Source organism: Lissotriton vulgaris, unplaced genomic scaffold (assembly GCF_964263255.1).
Source record: "Lissotriton vulgaris unplaced genomic scaffold, aLisVul1.2 SCAFFOLD_2772, whole genome shotgun sequence".
NCBI lineage: Eukaryota > Metazoa > Chordata > Amphibia > Caudata > Salamandridae > Lissotriton > Lissotriton vulgaris.
In genome coordinates, this window is record NW_028250230.1 from 219,781 (window position 1) to 243,823 (window position 24,043).

General features: G+C 44.4%; 1 protein-coding gene across 1 annotated transcript in view; it reads right to left on the minus strand.

Annotated features, from left to right (window-relative positions):
- LOC147663330 (MAM domain-containing glycosylphosphatidylinositol anchor protein 1-like) overlaps window positions 1–24,043 on the minus strand; it is a 258,506-nt gene that overhangs the window by 182,764 nt on the left and 51,699 nt on the right. The window contains exon 3 of the mRNA XM_086950517.1: window positions 21,494–21,517. Within this exon, the coding sequence (XP_086806643.1) occupies window positions 21,494–21,517 (24 nt within the window). The remainder of the gene's footprint in view (window positions 1–21,493; window positions 21,518–24,043) is intronic.

Genomic DNA, 24,043 nt, shown 5'->3' on the forward strand with positions numbered 1-24,043 from the left:
CCTGTCTCCTCCTCTTTTCAATGGTGGCACGGCCCGATCACAAAGTACTTTAACCCCTTCAGTGCTTATGACAAGGTCAACTCCTCATGGGTTTTACCTGCCCTGTGCTTATGACGAGTTGACCTTGTCATGAACAATGGGGATCATGTATGCTCAGCACAGAACGGGAAAACCCCCTAGCAGCCAAGGTGTTAAGCACGAAAGATCTTTGTTGTGTACTCTTTTAAAGTGTCGTGCCACCGGGTAGGCAGGGTCACTGTGCAGCAAAATTGCGCGCAAATGCTGTAAAATCCTGACATGCACCTGCAGCTTGGTACTACCAACATATTTTAAGCCGCAGGTGCAAGTCAGGACATACACGGCAAAATCTGTTTTGCAATTAAAATTGACCATGATCTTTTTTGGTTCTGTAGAAAAAGGAGTCATATATTGTGCAGTATTCTCACCAAATCTACAAGCGCGGCAGCTGGAGCATTTGAAAAAACCCCTAGAAGGTTTCAACCAAGGGGTTTTAGCTTTCAATTCAGGGGCAGGTTTGTCCAATGCGGACCCCATGCTTTTAGCCTGTCTGAAAGTGATGATAGGATTAGCTGGTAACCTGGTGTTTAATATGTGGTCACTTAGCACTATAGGCCAATTCTTTCTAAAAATTGCTTTCAATTTCCTGTCTTCGCTGCTAAAAGCTGTCATCATTCTAGGGCCCTCTTGTAGAGTATCAGCAATAGTGCTGCTGTCTGACTCTGGTTGAAGGGAAGGGAATAAACTTTCTCTAGATCTAAGTTTAGATTTCTCTACCGCTTCCCTGAGAATCTTGTCAGAATAGCCCCTGACTTTTAATCGTACCAGCAATTCATCTAAACATTGTTCAAAGTCAGTAGGGCAACTACAGATTCTCTTTAATCTCAGAATCTCTCCATAGGGTATCCCCATGATGGTGTGTTTAGGGTGCATACTGGCGGCGTGTAAGGTCATATTACCAGCCGTAGCCTTCCTATGGAGTGTGGTCATAAGCTTTGCATCAGACACATAGATCTCTACATCTAGAAATTGCATTCTAGTTTGGCTGATATTGACAGAAAACTTGAGATTCATGGAATTATTATTCATATCATCTATAAATGACAAAGCCTCATGTTTGGACCCTTTCCACACCATGAATATGTCATCTATATACCTCAGATAACAAACAACATGTTCCCTCATGGTGACGGAGTGTAAAGCGGTGAGGACCTGCTCCTCCCACCAGCCTACGTGTAAACACGCATAGCTGGGGGAGAAACAGGCCCCCATCGCCACCCCTCTCATTTGCCTATAGGTATCTTTGCCAAATGTGAAAAAGTTATTATGTAGACACCAATTGATTAACCCCAAAATGACCTTATTATGTTCATAAAAAGCCATGGGTTTCTTGTCCAAGAAATATTTGATTGCATTTATGCCTTGTTTGTGGTTGATACTCGTGTATAACGATTCAACGTCCAACGATATCAGCCACATGTTCTCTTCCCAATCAATACAGGCAATGTTGTCCAAGAAATCACTGGTGTCACGAACATAGCTATCAAGATTTTTTACTATGTCCTGGAGAAAGAAGTCTATATACTGACCAACGTTTTCGCCCATGCTTTTAATGGCAGAAACAATTGGTCTACCAGGCACTGGTGTAACTCCTTTGTGCACCTTTGGAATCAAATACAGAGATGGCATTGAAAAATAAAAATATAATTTTTTTTATGTACAATGATTATACATAATGATGTGTAAATGTTACTATCTATCTATCTATCTATCTATCTATCTATCTATCTATCTATCTATCTATCTATCTATCTATCTATCTATCTATCTATCTATCTATCTATCTATCTATCTGTCGGTCTATCTTTTTGTCTATCTATCTTTGAAGTCTATCCTTCTATCTATCCATCTATTAATATCTATCTATCTATTTATCTGTCTTTCTATCCATCTACCCATCTATCTTTTGGAAGTGTATCCTTCTAGGCAAAATTATCTGTCTGTCTGTCTGTCTGTCTGTCTATATATCTATCTATCTACCTACCTACCTACCTACCTACCTATCTATGTGTGTATATATATCTATATCGATATATATATATATATATATCTATATCGATATATATCGATATATATATATATATATATATATATATATATACACACACATATATATATATATATATATATATATATATATATATATATATACATATATATATATATATATATATATATATATATACACACACATATATATATATATATATATATATATATATATATATACATATATATATATATATATATATATATATATATATATATATATATATATATATATATATATATATATATATATATATATATATATATATATATATATATATATATATATATATATCTTTCATTGAGTTCTTTAAGGCACTCCCCCTACCATGGACAGTACATTGGTTTTGTCTTCCGGTTTGTGCCGGCGGGCCCAGTCAACATTTTACTGTAATCCAGCACATGTTGCCTACAGACGTTAAGTAAAGCAGAGGCTCTGGTCGCCATAGATGACTACTTTGCCCCTTTCCGGAGGGTGACTCTCTCTACCTTTTTAGGTTTCGCCTGGCGTCGGAGCTCCTAGCTCCGCCCAGGAGAAATCTTATGTCCCTACAGTGTAGGGCTTACTCCCGCCCTCTGTTCCATTGGCTAGCACCATAAATGGAGGCTAGCCATTGGAACAGAGATCTGTCCGTCATGGCCGGACCAGATTCGTGGGCGTTACCGAGATGTTTTCGCTCTCCGCCTCTGCGATGTCGTCATCGCAGCCGTGGGCGGGGTTTATATTTGTTTTTGTCAAGGTTGCTTTTCGTCATTCCGCCGCCGGAGGAAGTCCAGGTGAGTGCTTTCCGTACCCCCCTCCAACGGAGGAAGCCTTCCCGACCACCCCCCCCGCTGTCCGTTCCCGCCCCCCCCCCCCCTGTCCATGTGCTTCTCCCCGTTCCCCCCCGCGCTGTCCGTGTGCCCGCCCGGCCCCCTCCCGCTGTCCGTGTGCCCGCCACCAAGCGGCATTTAGTAATATCGAGGCAAATCATTGCCTCTCCCCTTGCCAAGCTGGTTTCCGCCCCCTGCATTCTACCGAAAAAGTGGTCATCTCAGTCATGGACAAGTTGCGTGAAGGCATTGACATCAACCTTCCGCAAGCCTTGATCCTCCTCGACTTATCCGCCGCTTTTGACACGGTGGTCCATACCATCCTCCTCAACCGTGTCAGGGCGGCGGGTATAGAGGGCCTTGCCTTTTCTTGGCTAGAGTCCTTCCTCGCGGGGAGAACACAAGGTGTCCATTTGGCTGGCTTCACGGCGGCCTCTCGTAAGGTAGAATGCGGGGTCCCCCAGGGTTCATCACTCTCCCCTCTCCTGTTTAACCTCTACATCTTCCCCCTTATTTTTATGTTACAGCAACTGGAGGTCACCGTGTTTAATTACGCGGATGACCTCCAGCTCATTTTTAATTTGTCCCACTCACCTTCATCTGCCTTGAATGTTCAAACCGTCATGACCCTCATTCAAGATTGGATGAACTGCAGCCACCTTAAACTCAACCCGGACAAGACCGAGCTGGTCTTGACCGGAGGTGGCTGCAGTCCCTGGTCTTCTTCTTTCTGGCCCCCCTCCCTTGGTGCTCCTCCACTCCCGGTCCCTAAAGTGAAAACCTTGGGAATCTTCCTTAATCCCCAGCTTACTGTCCTCCCTCAAGTCAACTCTGTCGTTTCTTCATCTTTTTTCTCTCTCAGAGTAATTAGAAAAGTTTCTCGCTTCTTCTCCCCCCCAGCTTTAAAAATAATCATGCTAGCCATGGTACTGTCCCGTATAGACTACGGCAACATAGTCTATAACGGAGCCCCTGCATACATGATCCACCGATTACAACTGGTGCAGAATCAGGCGGCCCGCCTGATCCATGGCCTTCCCAGATACCATCGGGTCACCCCTATACTCAAAACTCTGCATTGGCTCCCCATAAGGGAGCGTGCCTTGTTTAAACTCGGCTGTCTCACTTACCAAGCTAGAGTGGGCACTGCCCCCCAGTTCATCTGTGCCCTCATCAAACCTTACTGTCCAGGCAGAGAACTTCGCTCGGCCCATCTGGCCCTCCTCACCATCCCTCGCTTTAAAAAACAGAGGGCGGGCGGAGCGAGATTCGCTGTCCTGGCTCCAACTTTTTGGAACTCCCTTCCGATTGCTCTGCGCACCTCACCCTCCTACCCCCTGTTCCGTAAAAACCTTAAAACTTTTCTGTTCACGCAAGCCTACCCCTAATCCCTCTGCTGCTGCCACTCACTGATCACCACTAGCGCCATGAAACCGCTGGGTATGCGAGCGCTGTACAAAAACTTTTAAATTCAAATTCAAATTCAAATAATAATGTTCCATCCATTGTATTTTACAAGCCGGCGTCCATTACTGCTCTGCAGTGAAGTGTTATGGCCACGAGGCATTAACGTCTGAAGCAAGCACGGTGTCTGCGGGTGCGGTTAGATAACGCAAATCTAGTGGCAATGCAAAGTGGCGCTGTACAGGAGTGGGGGCCGGAGGGTGTACGCCACAGCTAGCTAGGAACATAGGAAAAGGGGGTGCTATCAATCCACGAAGTGCAGCTTCGGGTTCGAGGAATCTCGAAATAGCTTTGCGAAAACCGTTTCTAAAGGATTTCGGAACAAGGTTGGTCAAGAGAACTCCAAGCTGTAGAAATAGGTGCAGTTTTTGTTTACTGACAAAAACATCAAATTGTTGTACAGTTTCAGTTTTCAGTAATCTCATTTGACGGAGCAACACAATTTTATAATATTGCTGTGATCAATATAAACACTAATGTACATCCTTGTAGTGTATTGTTATTCTTTGTTGTTCTATTCTCGTGCTAGTTGTCCTTATCTCGTGAGCGCATGTATGAGCACATGCACAGAATGTATACATGTATTCTTTTGAATGTCGGGGCGCCTTCAGAAGCCAGGCGTCCGTTGTGTATGTTCAGTTGCTGCTTGGACTCCTGGCTGATGAGGCGCTCCTCCTGTGATTGGAAACCTACCAATAAACTTCTCTTGGAATATATTCCTTCTCTGGAATCTTATTTAAGACTTCTAGTCTTCTACAATCCTGTTCTTCAGTCACTCGTATGACAATGATGTGACTTGGGCACTTTGATATTTGTTGAAGCCAAATGAATGACACCTACTACAGCCAACACTCGTTTCATTTCAAGGATCTTTTTCACGGCTAGTGATGTTTTGAAGGGAAAATGCAATGTTCAAGTCTTGCACAGGGATGATAAAATGTATATTAAACAGCAAATTATTGTGTGAAGGTTTGATCTAATATCCAACCAAATGAAACTGGAGTGATTTGAGCGCAGCAGCTGGTAGCAGTGAATAAGATTGGTATGGGAGCCCGTATACCCGTTAGTTCTAGCTGTTCCAGTGGGCAGCAATATCACCAGCCTCGTGTGCTTTGAATTGACCTCTGCAGAAGCTACTGTTTACTTGTCAGTTCACGCTTTGCCCTTTTTAAAGATGTGGGTCAGTAGCCTATAAACATGGTCAACTCCCTCAAAACATGTTTGCTGTAATGTTATCAGCTGCATTCAGTGTGTTTAAAATGCTGAATTATCACTCTATTTTCTGGTGTTGGCTCTAGGGATTGCTCCGCCCCATAGTTTGAATTCATAGCGGCACCTCCATTAGTTGAACTGAGTCCCCTCCTAAAGAAAAGTTCTGGCCTATTTGCTGACTTGCAATAACACACCCCCCTCTCTCCGCCACACACACGGTACCCACCAGGAATGATCCACGGGTTGATGGAAATGGTCTGATAGAGAAGCTGAGATGGAGAGAGGCGCAGAGGTTGAAAGGGGGAGCCATGAAAGGAGGTGACAATCAACTAGGAGATGGAAATAGGCTGAGATGTGAGTGGGCTGAGAAGAAAGGGGGTGGAATTTTAATGCAGATACATATACATGCGAGAGATGAGGGGGCTGGAGGAAAGAGGGGTGTGTGAGCGAAGGGATGGAAAGAGAAATAACACGAAATAGAGACGAATCAGGAGATACGGTTAAGGAGGGAGGCGCATATGGCAGAGATACAGGGGTGAGAATAAAGAAGAGATGGGTCGAAAGAGAAAGCAGCAAAAGAGAGAAGATGGGAGCCTGGAAGTGGGGGCGGGAGGGGGGGGTATGAGGTGAAGAGAAGACGTGAGAGGAAAGAAAGGGCAAAGGAGACATAGCCCCCCAAGAACTGTGGTGAGGGGCCCCTGAGCCTGTCCTAGCTCACATAGAGGGCTGAACGTGGGGCCTGCATTGCTCCGGAGAGCGTCAGTGAAGCTATTGCCATTGTAAATGACAATGCCATTTATTTATCTGTTTTCAAAATCAACACATAAATAAAACGTTTGTCATTCACAATGCCAATAGCTCAAACTTTTCCAAAGGCGAAACCGTTGCATTGTAAATGCTTGCTCTTTCTCCCCTGGCGTGCAGGGGAAGAAGAGGGTAGGAAGCTCCCTGCAAAATGGGACGCAACAGAGAGTCACATGGTGCAGAATCACTTCCTGTCCCTACTTGACCCACTTCCTGGTCTGCAGGACCACGCAGTCTCTCATTCATCCAAGTTCTATTGTTTTGCTTATTTTTCTATTATGTAATTATTTTATATGGTGCTAAAATGCATTTGTTTTTCCTTTGGTTTTTCTAATGTGAATGTTTTCCTGGTATGATTTCTCATTTCCTAAATACATGTTTACCTCTTTGGAAAAGCTTTGCAGTACTGTTGATTCTTAGTTTTCTGTTCTTATGTCACGCGGTCTTGCTATATTAAAAATGTTCTCTGTCAATGGCTTTGCTGCTCATTGAAGATTTGTCCATCCTATAATAAATGCTTAAAAATTGTCTTGCAAAATAATTGTTGCATTGCAATAGGTATTGTTGAACTCGGGAAAGGCAAGATGGCCGCGGGTGGGTTGTGGTGAGCAGTCGCACCAGAACCTCTCTCCTATCTGACATGCTAGCTTGAGAAAGCTGGCGCTGGAACGACAGTATTAGCCCCCTCGGATGGCTCTGATCTTTAGACTTTGTTCCTAACTCTGCACGGGACAGGAATGCAAGACTGGGTCCCATTAATCAAGGCGATGGGATGCTAGAGACGGCATGGACAGATATCAGGTACTCGGATGACCTCGGAGACCTGGTGGCAGCTGAGCTTGGGAGGCTGGCCAGGAGATTATTGTGGAGATTGAGAGTTTTCGCAGCCAGCCTGCTCAAGCGAGCAGTGAACAGTGCGGTGAATAGAGCAGCACTGAGAATTAAAGAGCGGAACGTTTGGTACACAATGCCACCAAAACCTGTGAAGTCTGATAAGAAGAAAGCGAAAGATCCCAGCGAGGCGAGCAATCTAACTCCCGCCGCTGCAGCGACCTCTAACATGCAGAAATCACAGTTACCGGCGAAGAACCCTGGTGCCATAAGGAAGGTGATCGAGCCCGCTGTCAGAAAAAAGACGGATGTAAAAGGAGATCAGCTCGGCAGAGTGGAGAGCGCTACGGCGAGAGAGCGCACCAAAAGGAACGAAAAGCCTGGGATGACTAAAAACAAAGGGACCCCTTCCAGACAGCCCACCTTACCAGAATCTTTCACCCGCCCGGGCAATCCAAGCAACCCAGAAGGATTCGCCAGCAGAGGTCTATGCGTCTCCGGTGCCCGCGGTGTTACAGGAGCAGAGGGAGAGCCCGAGGGTGTAGGATGGCAACAGAACGTCCTCGTGGACGCAACAGCAGCGCCAGCAGCGGAGGCAGGAACAGGAGCTGAGAGCGCGAGAGACGCTGAGGCATCGGTTGCCAAGCGACCGGTTGGGCTGACTTCTCCGCTTCCCACGAGCCCCATGCAGGACGCCAGCAGAAGCAATCAGGAGGCAGCAGACGGAGCGGAGATGGGCGCTGGAAAGAGGGGATTAAAGGAAATGTCTCTGAGGGGTCTCCCCACAGAAAAGACTACCGCGGACAGTGAAAACGGTAAGAATGCGCAAAAAGCAAGTGGGGTGAAAGAGCAGGAAAACGCCGACATGCTACAGGCTATAATGCAGGTGGAGGCAGAACTAAGGGCTAAAACCCCTAATCCCACATGGGGGAGCTCGGTTAGCTTGGTGGCTGACAACTTAACATTTGGACAACACACGGAGAAAGAGAGGGAGGATCTATGCTTGGTGGAGGGGGAACGCTTCTTTTCAGTGGGCGAGGACTCTGACTCCACTCAGCAGGAGAGGGAGATGTCAGATTCAGAGGAGGAAGGAGAGGTGGAAGGAGAGGTGGAGAAGGAGGAGGTTGAAGAAGAGGAGGAGGTTGAAGAAGAGGAGGAGGATGAATCTTGGGCGGCCTCTACCTCTTCTGAGACCGACATAGACAAAGACAAAGAGTCTACATTAAAAAAGAAGCAGTCTCTGCGACGAAGGCACGAAAGAGGTGCTGAGAGGAAGCTGGACTGGGATTATTCGGCGACATCACAGACGTATCAAGAGGAGTCAGAACCAGGTCTAAATCAGGATGATGCTTTGGGGAAAGTATTTAGTATGCTGAAACAAATACAATCCGAAGCAAGATCCACAAGTCGTAAAACGAGACAAGACTTCAAGAAAATTCAAACGACGCTTAGGAAGACAAATAAACTGTATGAAGGGCTGGCTGGGAGAGTTTCTGAGGTGGAGGAGAGAACAGGCAAGATCGAGGATGACTTTCGCAGTTTTAGTGAATTCAAAATACAACAGGAAAAAAAGGCGGATGATATCCTCTGGAAGATGGAGGATTTTGAAAACCGCCAGCGGCGCAATAACGTTCGAATTTTGGGTGTGGCAGAAGGGCTGGAGGGGCAAGATCCAAGGGGTTTTGTGGTCAAGCTGCTAAGGGGTGCTTTCCCGGAGTCCCAGTGGCAGTGGGAGGCAGAGGTACAGAGGGCACATAGGTTCCCCTTTGTCCAGCGAAAACCATATGGAGCTGAAGGAGGGTCCAAAGCGCCACTCCCCCGTGCAATACTAGTGAACGTTGGCAACTTTCTACTCCGAGAGGAACTTATCCAGAAAGCCAGACCAGACAGCAGAAGAACGGCGGAGGGTGTTACTTTTTTTACTAGGCCTGACTTTTGTCACGTGACAGTAGAAAGGAGGTGGAGGCTGAGGAAAATGATTTCAGAGTTTCAGGCTTTAGGATCTGAGGCGTATTTGCTATTCCCAGCCAGGCTGAAGGTTGTTACAAAGGGCAGGGTCAGGATGTTTATGTCAGAAGTGAAAGCACAGGAGTTTATTCAGGAATTAAGAAGGGCGAAGAAAGAGGGGCACTGAGGGGAAAGGCATTGCTATGGGACCTTGGGACTTGAAAGTTATTAGGCTGTAGAGAGGGGGGGCACACTGGAGATGATGGGAGAGGGGTGCGGCTAACACAACCAGGAAGCGTCCACACATAGGTCATTGCTGACCTATTTGCCTGCAGGGGGAAGGAAGGGGAGGGAAGACAGGGGAGGGGGGAGAGGGGGAAGGGGGGAGGGGGGAAGGGGGGAACCAAAAAGCAGCTGAAATGTATGGTTTGGATATGGCAGTTAGCACACATTGATTATCTATTTTTTTCACTGACTACATTTTTGAGTAAAGGAAGAGGGAGAAAGTTCGGAGGGGGGGAGAGAAGGAGCGAAGGAACAGCTGGGTTAGGAAGGGATGGTTTTGTTTTCTTTAATACACAATGTCATGTAGGTTAGTCTCTATAAATGTATGTGGGCTGAATGATTTGAGGAAAAGGGCGAATGTAGCAGCTTATATAAAAACCCTACAAGTGGACCTAGTATGCCTACAAGAAACCCATATAGAGGAAAAGCAGATTTACCTGATGAATCAATTAGGGTTTGATGTACTTGCTGCCAGCAGGCAAGGATCTAGGACAAGAGGTGTTGCGATACTGGGGAGGAGAAGGGATGTGAGGGTTAGAAGAAAGAAAGAAGACCGGTGGGGGAGGTGGGCTATTGTGGAGTTAAGCATTAAAGGCCTTAATGTAACATTAGTAAATGTATATGGTTCCACCGAGGATGATCCAGAGATATGGCAGTTTTTAGATACTGAACTACCACAATGGCCCGAATCAGTAATATGTTGTGGTGATTTTAACATGCATGACCCTACAAGCTCATTTACGGGTACAGGAGTGGCATATAATGGTAGAAAAAGAAAAGTAAATAGGGCTATTGCAAACATGGTTAAAAACAATCTCCTGGAAGACCCCTGGATAATGCAGCACCCACTGTTAGATGGAAGCACTTTCTTTTCGGCACCTCATCAGGTGTTGGTGAGATTAGATTATTTTTTAGTTTCAAGGTCTTTGATTCTGGGGACACAGATTGAAAAACAGCCAAGGATTATCTCTGACCACAGCCCACTAATTCTGACAGTTAAGGTCCCACAAGTACAGAGTAAGAGGCCCACTTGGACATTTGAGAGGAGTCTTCTTCAAGACCTCGAGTATAGGAAATACATGGAAGGGTGGATCAGGTCCTTTTGGGAGATCAATCACGGAACTGCCTCTCTAGGGCAAACCTGGGATTGCTTTAAAGCAGGTGTCAGAGGGGAGACATTGAGTTATGTGTTGACCAGACACAAGAAAGAGAGGGTAAAGAATGAAGCTATCCGACAAAGGATAATCACTGAGGAAGCAAAACTAGTTACTGCAGTACAATCCAAATCTAGCTTGGAAAACATACTATTAGCACTAGTAGCATTGAGGGCAGACGCAGTAGAAAGTTTCTCGAAAAAACTTGCAGAAAAATACCTGGCTAAGAAGGAAGAGGCCTTTGAGTGTAGTGAGAAAGTGGGCCACATACTTGCGGTTAAAGTTAGACAACAGAGGGCAGCCGCGGAGATAAAGGAGATAATGGATCCAATGGGTGGCATTGTCACAGACTCAGATAAGATCAGAGATGTCTTTAGAAGTTTTTACGAGAAATTGTATACACAGGAAGATACAGAGGGAATAGTTGAAATAAGGAATTACCTTAGAGGTATGTGCTCACCCTCTGTCACAAGAGAAGAAGGAGAAATGTTAGAATCTACCTTAAGGCTGGAGGAATGTATCGATGCACTAAATAGTCTACCATCAGGGAAGGCGACCGGACCTGATCAAATTCCGGTTGAATTTTATAAAGTGTTTCGTGATTATCTGTTAATTTATATGTTTGAGGTTATGTTATTTGTACAACAAGGGGGGCAGCCACCAGATTCATGGCGCGGGGCTGATATAATTGTTATAGCTAAAAAAGGGAAGCCCGCAACCCTTCCTGGTTCCTACAGACCCATTACGCTAATGAATTCAGACAGTAAGGTTTATTCTAAGATGCTGGCAAAGAGATTAACAGGTTGTATAGAACATTTGGTGAGTCCATCTCAGCATGGTTTCATACCTGGGAAGGGCACGGCACAGCACGTCAGAACTCTGATCACCATGATTGATGCGGCAGAAGTCACAGGCGACCCTATTTCAGCACTGTTTCTAGACGCTGAGAAAGCTTTTGATAGGGTCGCCTGGGAATATCTATGGGAAGTTATGAAGTGGTGTGGTATTGGTCCAGGGTATATAGGAGCAATACAAGCCCTGTATAGAGACCCGGTTGTTAAAATTAGAGTAAACGGAGGGCATACGGAATTAATACATATACAAAGGGGGACTCGCCAGGGCTGCCCGTCTTCCCCACTGCTATTTGCCCTGTATATAGAGCCACTATTACGCAAGTTAGAGGGAAACCGGGATATCCAACCTATGGTACTAAACAACTGTATTGTGAAAACTCTCGCCTATGCGGACGATGTCGCTATATTGACCCCAAATCCGGATATAGCCATGGTGGGAGTAGAAGCAGAAGCACATGCATTTGGGCTGATTTCAGGATATTGTTTGAATAGAACTAAAACCCAGATTATCATTAACAGGTTTGCTACAAGCTCAGATAGTAGGGTGGTTAACAATGCAACATACCTAGGGATTGATATATCTGTAAAACTGGAGGAGTTAGTCGAGCGCAATATGGAACCACTGGTAGCAAAGGTTAATAGCGACCTGGAAAGGATAAACAATCTACATCTGTCTTTGGTCGGTTGCACAAATGTGTTGAAGATGATGGTTTTGCCTAAATTTCTGTACCTATTCAGATCAATACCTTTAAGTTTTGAGAACAAATGGTGCAATAGGCTGGAGAGCGTAGCTAATAGATTTATCTGGGCACGAGGAAAAACCCGTAGGGCTTACAAATTTATCACTCTGCCAAGGGATAGAGGGGGCTGGGGTGCTCCAGATTTTAGATTATATTATTTGGCTGCCGCTCTCCAGTATATGCAGGGAATAATAGGAGGAGGCGTGGGGTCATCAAAGGCCGTCACTATGTCAATCGAAGCCTACTCAGTGGTACTAGGACCAAATTCCGCAAACTGTTTTCTGTACTTTACGGATTTGGGCTACCTTAGAAGGCAGGCATATAAGACTCTTAGGGCCGCACTTAAAATCTGGAGTACTTTTCAGAAAAAGATAGGTATGGGTAGATTCAACAGGTACACAAAAGTTTATAAAAATAAATCCTTCCCGGAAGAGATCTTTGCAGATTCAGTGATGGCGAACTGGGAAAATAAAGGGATACATCAAATTGGGGATTTATTAAACTCAGAGGGGATTGTACAATTTGAGGAACTGGTTAGAAAATATAAAATAAATAGAAGGGACTTCTTCAAATACCTTCAGATTAGGAGTTTTCTTAGGAATAAACAAGGGGGGCCGTTGGGCTTTCACACAAATGACTTGATGGAAGGGATAAGTACGGGGGAGGAATACTCCATTAGGCTAATATATGCTGCACTGACAAAAAATAGAGCAGATGATTTGGATAAGCATAGGGCCAAATGGGAGGATAGGATAGAGGCTGCTCCTGAATCATTCAACGAATCAATGGAATTAGGGAGGTCCATGCTATGCTTTGCCCCCTTGCAATCCCAACACTACAAAACATTATTCTCGCTGTACCATACTCCAGCCAGGATTGCGAAATGGGGGGGTACCGAGGGTATTACCTGCCCTAGATGCAACTCTACAGAGGCAGATATCGTTCACATGTTTGCTACATGTCCTCAACTTTATACGTTAATTAAGGACATCGAACAATTTTTAGTCAACTCATTAAAGATAAGGACAACCCTTACAGTAAGCTTAATTATGTTGGGAGTAGGCGCAGGAAATGTCCAAATGGATTCAGGTGATGTAATGTTTATGTTTATGGCAGCAGCTGTCTTCAGATTAATGTTAGCAAGGGTATGGTTAGATAAGAATCCCCCAACTATGCAAGTGTGGTTATCAAATCTTACTGCTATACATAATTTAGAGAAATATATATATGCAAGGAAGGGTAGGGTAGGGAGAGCTCGAGGTATTAAGATATGGGGACCTTTGGAGAAGTGGAGAACAGGAATAGGATGATCCATTTTGCCAATTTACTAATTTGTCTTTTCTTTTTAGCTGGGGTTTTTCTTTATTTTTCATGATTGTGTTTCTTAGAAATGTTATAATATGATGCTAAAGTGTAGTTGATTTAAAGCTCCCGGCAATATTTGGGCGAACATATGTAGGAGGCAATATTTGGTATTTGCATTGTTCTGTAATGTGTGCTTTCTTTTGAAATCTAAAATAAAATATAATTAAAAAAAAAAAAAAAAAAAAATAATTGTTTACTAATGCCATGACTTTTTCAGAAAAACCCCAGATACAAATGACAAGTCCCCTAACAAAAATTGGTAGTGACAGGGTGGTAAATCCTCATATGCAACAACGTGTATCGTGCTGCAACACCCAGCCAGTATCGTGCACTTGGGAGTTTATTCCAGGAAATGAGGAATTACTGGGCAGCATTCCACTTGATATTCCCCTTTCCAGGGGGAATATTGCTTGCATTGATAAAGCAGGTGAGAAGTGTGGGCAGGGGTGCTTCATGGTGGAGGAACAATGATGAGGAGTGTGAGTGTTGGGTGGGGGTGGCTATAATCTGGCAGGTGGAAGCATTGTATCCTTCCCATGTGCCATAGCTGAGGGCTGGGTTGGGGCAGGTAAATTGGCCTGGGTTGCAATGCAGCATGTTAATTCCAGATTACATGGCTAGTAACATCGAACTCATCATTCCCATAGCCTGTAAATCAGGGTGCGAAAATAACGGCCCACTAATGATTGAGCAGAGTCGATTTCCATGTGCGAAACCCACTTTGGTCAAGCCCTGAACATAAGCTATAGGCCCGAGCAGCAGACGAGGTCCTATAACAAGGGAGAGGGCCTTTAACAACTGGTATAGCCAGAGGCAGAAGGTCTATAAGGATAGACAAACATTCCACCCAGTAGTGGTAGAATATTAAAAATTAAAAAGGAAAAAACAGAATGACAAACACTGGACTGTTGGAGCAGAAGGCTTATGCCACTCATTATAAGCCTTAAGCCACTTCATTGTCTTCGATGGATCTCGCATCATTCCAATGTTCTACTATAGCATTATAGCCTGCTGCCAAGTGCTAAACCTGTTGATAAAGGCCCTGAACCAGAAGTTATGCGTCTCAGGTCAATAACAAGGGAGAGGGTCTTTAACAACCAGTATAGCTAGAGGCAGAAGGGCTGTACCGCTCTTAGAACATTCCACCTGCTAAAGGTAGAATGTTCTAAATTAAAAAGGGAGAAACACAAAGACAAACATTGGAATGTTGGAGCTCCGGCTTTATAGCAGCCATTATAAACCCGGAGTACTCCACTGCCTTCAATGGGTCTCTCAACATTCCAATGTTCTAATATAGCCTTAGAGCCCACCATAGCGGGCTCTACCAGCCATTAAAGGCTCGCTCCAGCGTTAAATGTCAGAGCCGAAGGCGAGGGTCTTTAACAAGGGAGCGGACCTTTAATGGATGGTAGAGCCTGCCACGAGGGCTATAAGGCTATTAGAACATTCTGACACAGAATGCTCGGATCTGTAAAACAAAGGCTCATGGAGCCGGAGGGGGTTGAACAAACAAACAAACAAACAAAAATATCATTGCAATAGGTGTCAATTTTGTATTCGTAACCCTTCTACCGAGAAGAGCAAGATGTTCATGTTGCCGACAGCACTCTCCTAGTGCTTGCACCAGAGGGATTTACTGTTTACAATATAAACTCAGGGCGCGAGGAAAAAGGTTTCCTCTCGTAGTGGGCTTCTTCTTTTTTTGGGTCAATTGCGATCAGTTTTTGGCGATTATATTTTAATACAACAGGCATAGACTCAGGCTCCGTGAGGAGTTTTGCTCACAGCAACAACTGTGAACAAACGTTGGAATGTTGAAGCCCTAGACTTCCCTTAGCCATTAGAAACCAGGAGCACTCTATAGTCTTCAATGGAGCTCCCAACAGTCCAATGTTCTAATAGACCATGAGACCAATATAAAGGACTGGAAACAGTGTCTGTATTGAGCCGGCGGAGCTAGTCAATGTATAACCAGGGGCTATGGTGTCCTACTTATTTTGGTCTCCCTGCTGTCTGTCTGTACGCAGCTATAACACTCTCTCAGGCCTGCTTTGTGCTCTAAATAGGAATACATTAATAAATGCATCCATACTCAGTCATTTACGTCAGTACCATTGGGTCATTTGCGTGCATATGCATAAGGCAAACTCAAGTTTGGGGCAGTCCGGAGAGCAGCATTGAAGTGGCGCTGTTGAGACACTGGTGCAAAGGCTTCAGCTGGTCTTTGCTGCCTGTCCCAATGATTAAGATATAATTTATAACCCACAGATACCCCAGAGATGGCCACTGCTGCTCTTATTACCTGAAGGGAAACCTCAACAAGACACAGCAATTCCCACAGATGGAATTAATGTGCAACCTGCCACATCCCCACCAGTACCACAGCCAGCACATTCAGATTTCAGAAGAAATCAAAACATTTTAGGATTATTTCCAGGTCTTTGCATTTTTTAATACTTCCAGGAAAGGGTTGCGGTGCATGTCAGAGAACACATGTGGAAGACATTTCAAGCACAAGTTAATGTAAGATGATAGCACAACAAATTAAAAATAAATGTAATGGAAAAATGTAGGTCTGTCTATGCTAAAATCTGCTATTGTGAATAGCAAAATAAATGAAGAGAAAACATCTGTTTCCACGTCTGCAGCAGTCCAACCTTTCCCACAATTCTCTGAGGCTTCCTTTCTTAGTATTGATCTCAGTGTTTCCATTTCAGAGAAAGCATTCAATATACAGATGTCATTCTCTTTCTGTGCAGTTACATTCACTCATGCAGACAGTCACATTGACCCACGCAGGCTTTCACATTCACTATCACAGTCTTATTCACTCACCCGCTCTGTTACATTCACTCGCACACGGCTATCGTCATTGACATAGGGAGTTGGATCGACTCACAGTCATCTTCAGTCTGACCTGCAACCATGGTAACTCGTGGCCTCCTCACAGGAAGACGACATTCTAGTACCAGCCATTGACAGATCTCTGGAGGAGATGCACTCACACCTACATCAATCTTGTCATTTCAATCAATTAATCAATCAGGGGTTTATAAAGTGCGCTGCTACTAAACCGTGAGGGTCTCAAGGCGCTCCCTCCCTTAGCCTTTCTCGAAGGCCCTCAAAACTGCTCAGAACCTCATTCTGTTGAAACAACTGACCATGACCCAGACAGACCTCGCCAGCTACCATCTTACTAGGAAAGGTGTAGATGCCCCCAACTTTTTTTCGTTTACCGACGGAGGACGCGTGTCACGCTACAGCCCTTGGATTGGCAATATCCTGCTTTTAAATTATCCAGATACAAAAAGGAACACCTTCCGTGGGAACTCACCGGTACCACCAGGGTCTAAATATCTCCTTACTTAGGATCCGGACTTCTGAAAGTATAAGAAGACGGGAATGAATATCACCCATTAGCAGTCTACTATTGTCTGCTATTCATCTTCCTTATGGTATCCCTGATATCATCTTTTATATATAAACCTACCCGACTCAGGATGAACCCATTTTTCTATTACTCGATCTAGAAGACGCCTACAATTCGAGTATACAATTGGACTAGGAGTATTCAAGTCTCCGTTGTCATTTTTAAACATCCCCGTTCAGACGTTTGACATCATTGTGACTCAATATTCACCATTATAGGAATTTGATTTGGAGTAAGAGTTGAATCTTTGACCTGCTCTACAAGATATCACCTCTTCTGTTGTATGACTACATTCGATAGTCTCACTTATATACCATCGATTACTCCTGAAGAAGGCGTTTTCTGCCGAAACGCGCGTCGAGTTTTCTTAATGTGTTTCAGTAAATTTTGACATTGATTTTATATTTTTACTACTTGTGTATACATGCTGCTAATTTTTTATGTATAGATCCCATTCTGTGTACATACATGTTATCATATAGTCTGATTTCTGTTCAGTTCCTATATGATTTTTAAATGTGATCATTAAAAACATGTTTTTTATATAATTTTGTATTCCCTTGATTGTTCCCCATACAACTGGTATAAGTGTATTGTTCACCTCAATTGTCCACGGCCTAGGTTTTACTCACATATGTAGATGCCCCCAACGCCAACCATCTCCCTGCGGGAAACAACCTTTACCATGTAGTCATTACATCGCACTACCTTTACAACGTAGTCATTACATCACAACATCCTTTACATCGCATGCCATTACAACGCAGCCATTACATCGCATGTCACTAGAACACATGTCATTACAACACAGGTCACTACAACACATGCCATTACAACGCAATATAAGGTAAGTAATGGGGAATAGTAATTTTTACCCCTATGCTATCCAACACTGACCCTACTGTTGCACTCTCTGGCGTGGGAATAGTAATTTTTACCCTTATAGTATCCAACACTTACCCTACAGTTCCCTAAAAGTAATATGCATTGTAATGGTATGCGTTGTAAATGTAGTTTCTAAAAATGTGTGTGATGGCATGCGATGTAAAATCATGCGTTGTGATGGATGATGTGATGTAAAAACTGCGTTGTAAATGTTTGCATTGTAACATCATATATTCATCTCATGCATGACAACTAATCTAGTTTCAGATCATGCAGCAACATAGACAATGTCTTCATCATCCCAGATAAAGATGACCCATCAACTCCAGTGAACAAACCACCCTCGCCAAGTCCCTGAAATCTTGCACTCACAATGTCCTCCACTAGGACTCTTAATGTCCATCCAACAGACACCAGTTTGTTCACATGGGTACCTCCGGACCCCAGTACCTCCCTATCATCTGCAGAACTACCAGTCTGGGTCCTTGGTCATGTTCAATCTTGACACCAAGCTCAACAACGGCAATACATTCCCTGATACGCTTATGACACACAAGTCCCCTCTGCTCCAGACGTGCCCCATCGCAAACACAAACTGCACCTCCTTCAGACCTGGAAGTCAAGCACCTGCCAGCAGTGCGACACCAGCAGACACTGAACTGTCATTCACCAGGAGTGAGCAGCAACAAGTACTTCAAACATTTCAAAGCCCAACTTTCACCCTATGCCAAGTCAATCGGGTCCTTCTGTTCAACAACAGCTCGAAACATCAACTTGTCCAAGTAGGGACATCTTACGTGAATCTAGGCAGCTTCATACCTTGACAATTTCAATGCAAATTCACTTGGGTTAACCATCATGACAGACCTAACAAATGCAATGTCAGTGAAACTAGTAGCTACTAGCCTTCTCTTTTGAAAAGAAAAAAAAAAGCTTTCTTTCCAGAATCCTGTTTCAGAAGAAGAGTGCAAGCCCTGGTCCACCCACGTTCAGCGCTCCGTCCATCATCTCCTTGTGTTTGCTTCAAGCCCTGGTCCACCCAGGTTCAGCGCTCCGTCCATCATCTCCTTGTGTTTGCTTCAAGCCCTGGTCCACCCAGGTTCAGCGCTTCGTCCATCATCACCTTGTGTTTGCTTCAAGCCCTGGTCCACCCAGGTTCAGCGCTTCGTCCATCATCACCTTGTGTTTGCTTCAAGCCCTGGTCCACCCAGGTTCAGCGCTCTGTCCATCATCTCCTTGTGTTTTCTTCAAGCCCTGGTCCACCCACGTTCAGCGCTCCGTCCATCATCTCCTTGTGTTTGCTTCAAGCCCTGGTCCACCCAGGTTCAGCGCTCCGTCCATCATCTCCTTGTGTTTGCTTCGAGCCCTGGTCCACCCAGGTTCAGTGCTCCGTCCATCATCTCCTTGTGTTTGCTTCAAGCCCTGGTCCACCCAGGTTCAGCGCTCCGTCCATCATCTCCTTGTGTTTGCTTCAAGCCCTGGTCCACCCACACTGGGACATAGGCAACACTCTGCTCAGTGACCTACCCAACACTCCTTTGGCATCCCTCGAATCTGAATAAATCTGACTTTGTCACTCTTGTCCTCTATCAGATGGAAGCTAAAAATGCAACTTTAATTTAAGGAACCCTTACCTCCCACCCAACAGAAACACTCCTCTAACAAACCTGCTTGTAAACAAGCATGGGTTTCATGATTTACCATTTATCCAGCACTGCACTGCTTCAGAGCGACGTCTGCCTGATACAAATACCACCACAAACACACACACACATACTGTTTCATGCAAGAATATTGTACACAGAAATATCCTTTGACTTACATATCTATCTCTAGATTTCATTTATAAAAATATCATCCCATTAGGAATCGATTTTGTATTATTGACCCTTCTACTGCGGGGAGCAAGAGGTTCACGTTGCTGGCAGCACTTTCCTAGTGCAGACAACATGGCCGTGTTTGCACCAGGGGGATTTACTGTTTTTAATATAAACTCAGGGCCCGAGGAAAGAGGGTCCCTCGTGTAGTGGGTTTCTTTTTTGGGGGTCTATTGTGAGCAGTTTTTGCGATCAGATTTTAATACGACAGACATGGACATCATTTCACAATAATGTCCGGGGTAACGAAAGTGACATCACATGCCATGTGACCTTTACTTTCACTCACACACTTGAATAACAAATGGTGGCCATGACCACAGGCCATTAGAAACCAAGGGCCAGATTTATTATAAAGTCATGCACCACTAAGCAGCAACACAACCTGCTGTGCTGCGTTGCGCTAAGCTAAGCTAAGCTGCGTGACAGGGAGAGGGGAGGAATGGGCCATATTTACTAGTATATGGTGCATTCCTGCTCTCTGCCTGCGCTGGTGCACTGAGTGCAGCCTAGCGCTAACGTAGGCATCCTTTGGCCATAGTGTCATAGCATTACAGCCAGGATTGTTTTTGTGCAGGAGGGGACACCTTCCTGCACAAAAACAATCCTCTAAAGATGTTCCCTCTTTGTAAGTTACACCTAAAAAGAGGAAAAAACAAGGAGAAATAAAAATAATTTTCCACGTTAGGTCTCCCCTGGAAAGGACGTACCATTTTGGGACATTCTCATGTTTCCTAGTGTAAGTACATCTGGGAATGCGCCAAAATACAAGGGTGGATACAAGGGAACATGCACTGTTTACCCATGTATCGCCTTCCTGGCTCTGCCTTGTGTTCCTCCAGATTTCATATGCCACGCAATGTGGGACACACGAGCAATGAGAACCCTGCTTTAATCTGGCCATAAATAATAAGGTGCAGATGAAACAATATTTCACCCAATGCAATGCTTCAAGACAACTTGCTGCACTGTGCTACGTGAAAAGGAGAGGTCAGGAATGAGCCATATTGGCCAACAGACGTCAGATTCCTGCTCTCTACCTGTGCTAGCGCACAATCGGCTGCCTTGCATCAACGCAGGCCCCCTTGAGCCATGGTGCAAGAGAGCCTATGTTGCAAGCAGGGTTGCTTTTGTGCTGGAAGGGACATATTCCTGCACAAAAACAGGAGGAAACAAAGAGGAAACATAAAGATATTTCTCCTTGTTCTGCCTCCCCCGGAAAGGCGTAGCATTTTGACGTGCGCCCAGGTTGACCAGTCTTGGTATATCTGAGAATGCGCCGACATCCATGGAACACACTCGTTCCCCCCATGGAACGCCTCCCTGGGGCAGAGTAACGCGAGGATGCGACCAGCGTTCCTTACAATGAAATGCAAGGCTGTGCAAGGTGTCGCTATGTGGCTTGGTAAATCTGACTTTAGTGTTGCCGTTAAGGGACACCCTGCGCGATACAAGGGCGGTGCAATACAACGCTGCTGAAGCAAACTTCCATCGCACAGCGCTGCCACAGCCTGGAAAGCGTACAATCACATAATGCATGCCATGCGTGAGAAGCATCATACCAGCCAATGTATGCCATATTTTGTGTTTATTGTTGTCTGACATGCCAACAACACCACATAGGAAATAATCCGAAAACACGATTAACCTCAAGAGTATAAATGCAACTACTGAACCGAAAGGAAATTTAAAAATATTGTCCTACCTGCAGGGTTGGGGTAGACGGTAGCTAGAAAAGAAAAAAAATGTATTTAATACATGTTTTAAGAATACAGCAGGAAAAAATACAAAATGGAGAAGTTATTGCTGTTGGTAGCAGAGTAGAATCTAGTCCACCTTATCATGCTTGCCTCAGGTCACGTGATTGTGGCTGACCAGTTATGCATGTTTTATACAGGATTCCACTGGATTGCAGGCCAGGGGGTTTCACACACCTGCCGAACTGCTTCTAGTGAGATCTGAAATGTATTTCACATGGTGACAGCTTGTCTTTATTTGGTACATTTACACAGTAGTATTTCCTTATTTCACCCTCTTGATATGTATTGTCTGGCATCCAAATCTCTATATGAAGGAGGCAGTACGAACCAATTGTAGCTGTGGCCACAGGAGAGGACAAGGAAGGACAGGTGTCTGAGAAGTGATCAGAGCTGAGGGGTGAGGGGGCAGGGCGAGGGTGGAACAGGCTTGCTTCCGAACTCTCAAGTTACCCAGGGCCTTGCTTAAGTGGTCCATCCTATCCCATTATTAGGTCTGGCCTTTGAGACGGCTTTAGCTGGCGCTGACAGACTAGTGTTTTTTTCTTTCAAATACATACAAATATGTGTGTGTGTGTGTGTGTATATTTACTGAAAAAACTATAACTTGCACCCCTGCCATGCAGAGTGTTGTAATCTATTATGTCATTTCAGATGTTGTATTTATATTATCAATGATTTCATTGAACATGTAATGAGTGATGTATTTTGTGAGGTAATAAGCAGTGCATGGCAAGGATGTAATTATAGTTGCTCCAGGCAAACTGATGAATTTTCAGTGTCTTTTGAGTTTAAAATGCAACATTTTAAGTTATATTTTCACATAACTGTGACGCCACTTTAAAGTTTGGTTTTTTTCAGTGAATTTCTCAGAATTTTACAATTTAAAATAAAATATTATAACCATACCTAACTAATAACATCCTTTTAACCTTTGTTTTTTCCAGTTAATTTCTAGGATTTGTTGTAGAACATCAAGTCATATTTTATTACCATACCTAACTAGGCCTACCCCTTCGGCCGCGCGCAGTGTGGGGTTGGCTGCTGGGACAGCACTGCAGCCAGGCACTAAACCCAACTCCCACAGGCAGTTAAACCACTTCCGTGCATGGCCTTTAGCTGTGCACAGCATGGCGTGTGCTGCAGGTCCTGGTCTACGGACAGACCCTGCAGCCAACCCCCACTACGCCCGGCCCTTGAGTGTGTGCAGCGGTTGGTGGCCACAGGATCTGACCTTTTTTTCTAGCTTTTTTCAACAGTTGTAAGTACAAATAATTTTTTGAAATCTCTTTTTTGATTTGTAACATTTTTTTTTCTTCCATGCTGACCCAGAAGCTCCCAAGATACTACTACCAGGCCCTGCTATCATCACTACTTCTATTCTCCACTTTTCAGCTAAACAGAAAAGTAAGTCAATATCCATCAAGAACACGCAGTGAGTTATTGTTTTCATCTTTGATATTATACTCATGAATAGCTTCGGCATATGGCTCAGTGGAAGCGTTTGTATTTTCCGTAGAAGCAATAATAAGATTAATGCTGCAGTTGTGCCTGACTTTTTTAATTCCCTTTTTCCATATATTTTCAACAGTCTTTGGGGCACTTACATTTCTTCAAACATGTTTGTAGCTTTTATGAAGGTTTGGCAGCTCCCAGATACTACACTCAGTGCCGCTTGAAAAGCTCAGCGTGACGTGCAGGAACTGCTAGTTCTGACCGCAGAAACCTTGCTTCTGATCGCCCCTTTCAGATGTACATTAAAGAGTCTCAGGGACCACTAGGAACCCAGAGGTGTGCATTCTGCTTCTGCTGATGTTTGCAGGCAAGCTAACCAGTGCTTAATTTGAGCAGGTGGTTTCTTATGCTCAGCAATGCCACTTAAGTTGTCAACACTAACACTTACGACAGTCTGCCACATGGTGGCGCTGTCTGTTTAATTTAGAGATGAGCACAAAACACAATTGTTTATTAATTCAGGGGCCTGGAATAGTCTGAACTGCCTAACCACTGCTAGGAGTGTGATGGTTAGTTCTTGTGCTGGTGCTGTCACTGCAGCGCTGGCAGGGGCAGTGGTTGGTGCAAGTTGCCCCCTGACTGGGGCCCTCTCACTTATGTTTTTTACAAATTAAGCACTGGCTAAGTCAGTGTACAGTGGTTCCAATCGTAAAGTTGCAGATTCCCTTCTAAATTTGCTCTTGCTTCCTCCTAATATTTTCCATAATTTTCCAAAATATTTTTTTGCACTAGATTAAATATGAGTTTAAAAACATTAACTTTAATGAAATTACAACGTTTGACCGCACAGAAAAGCACCTCCAAGGCCATCCTTTCTCCTAGCGCTGACATGCAGCTTTGAGGCAGCACATTTGTTTCACCTCCTCAAGTGCTGCAGTTTAATCCCCAGTTGCTATTTTTTGTTAACTCATACTTTTAAGTGTAGTTTAGATTAAAACTGGAACAAATTCCGCTGATAGGGGACACCAGGCGAGGGAAAAAGT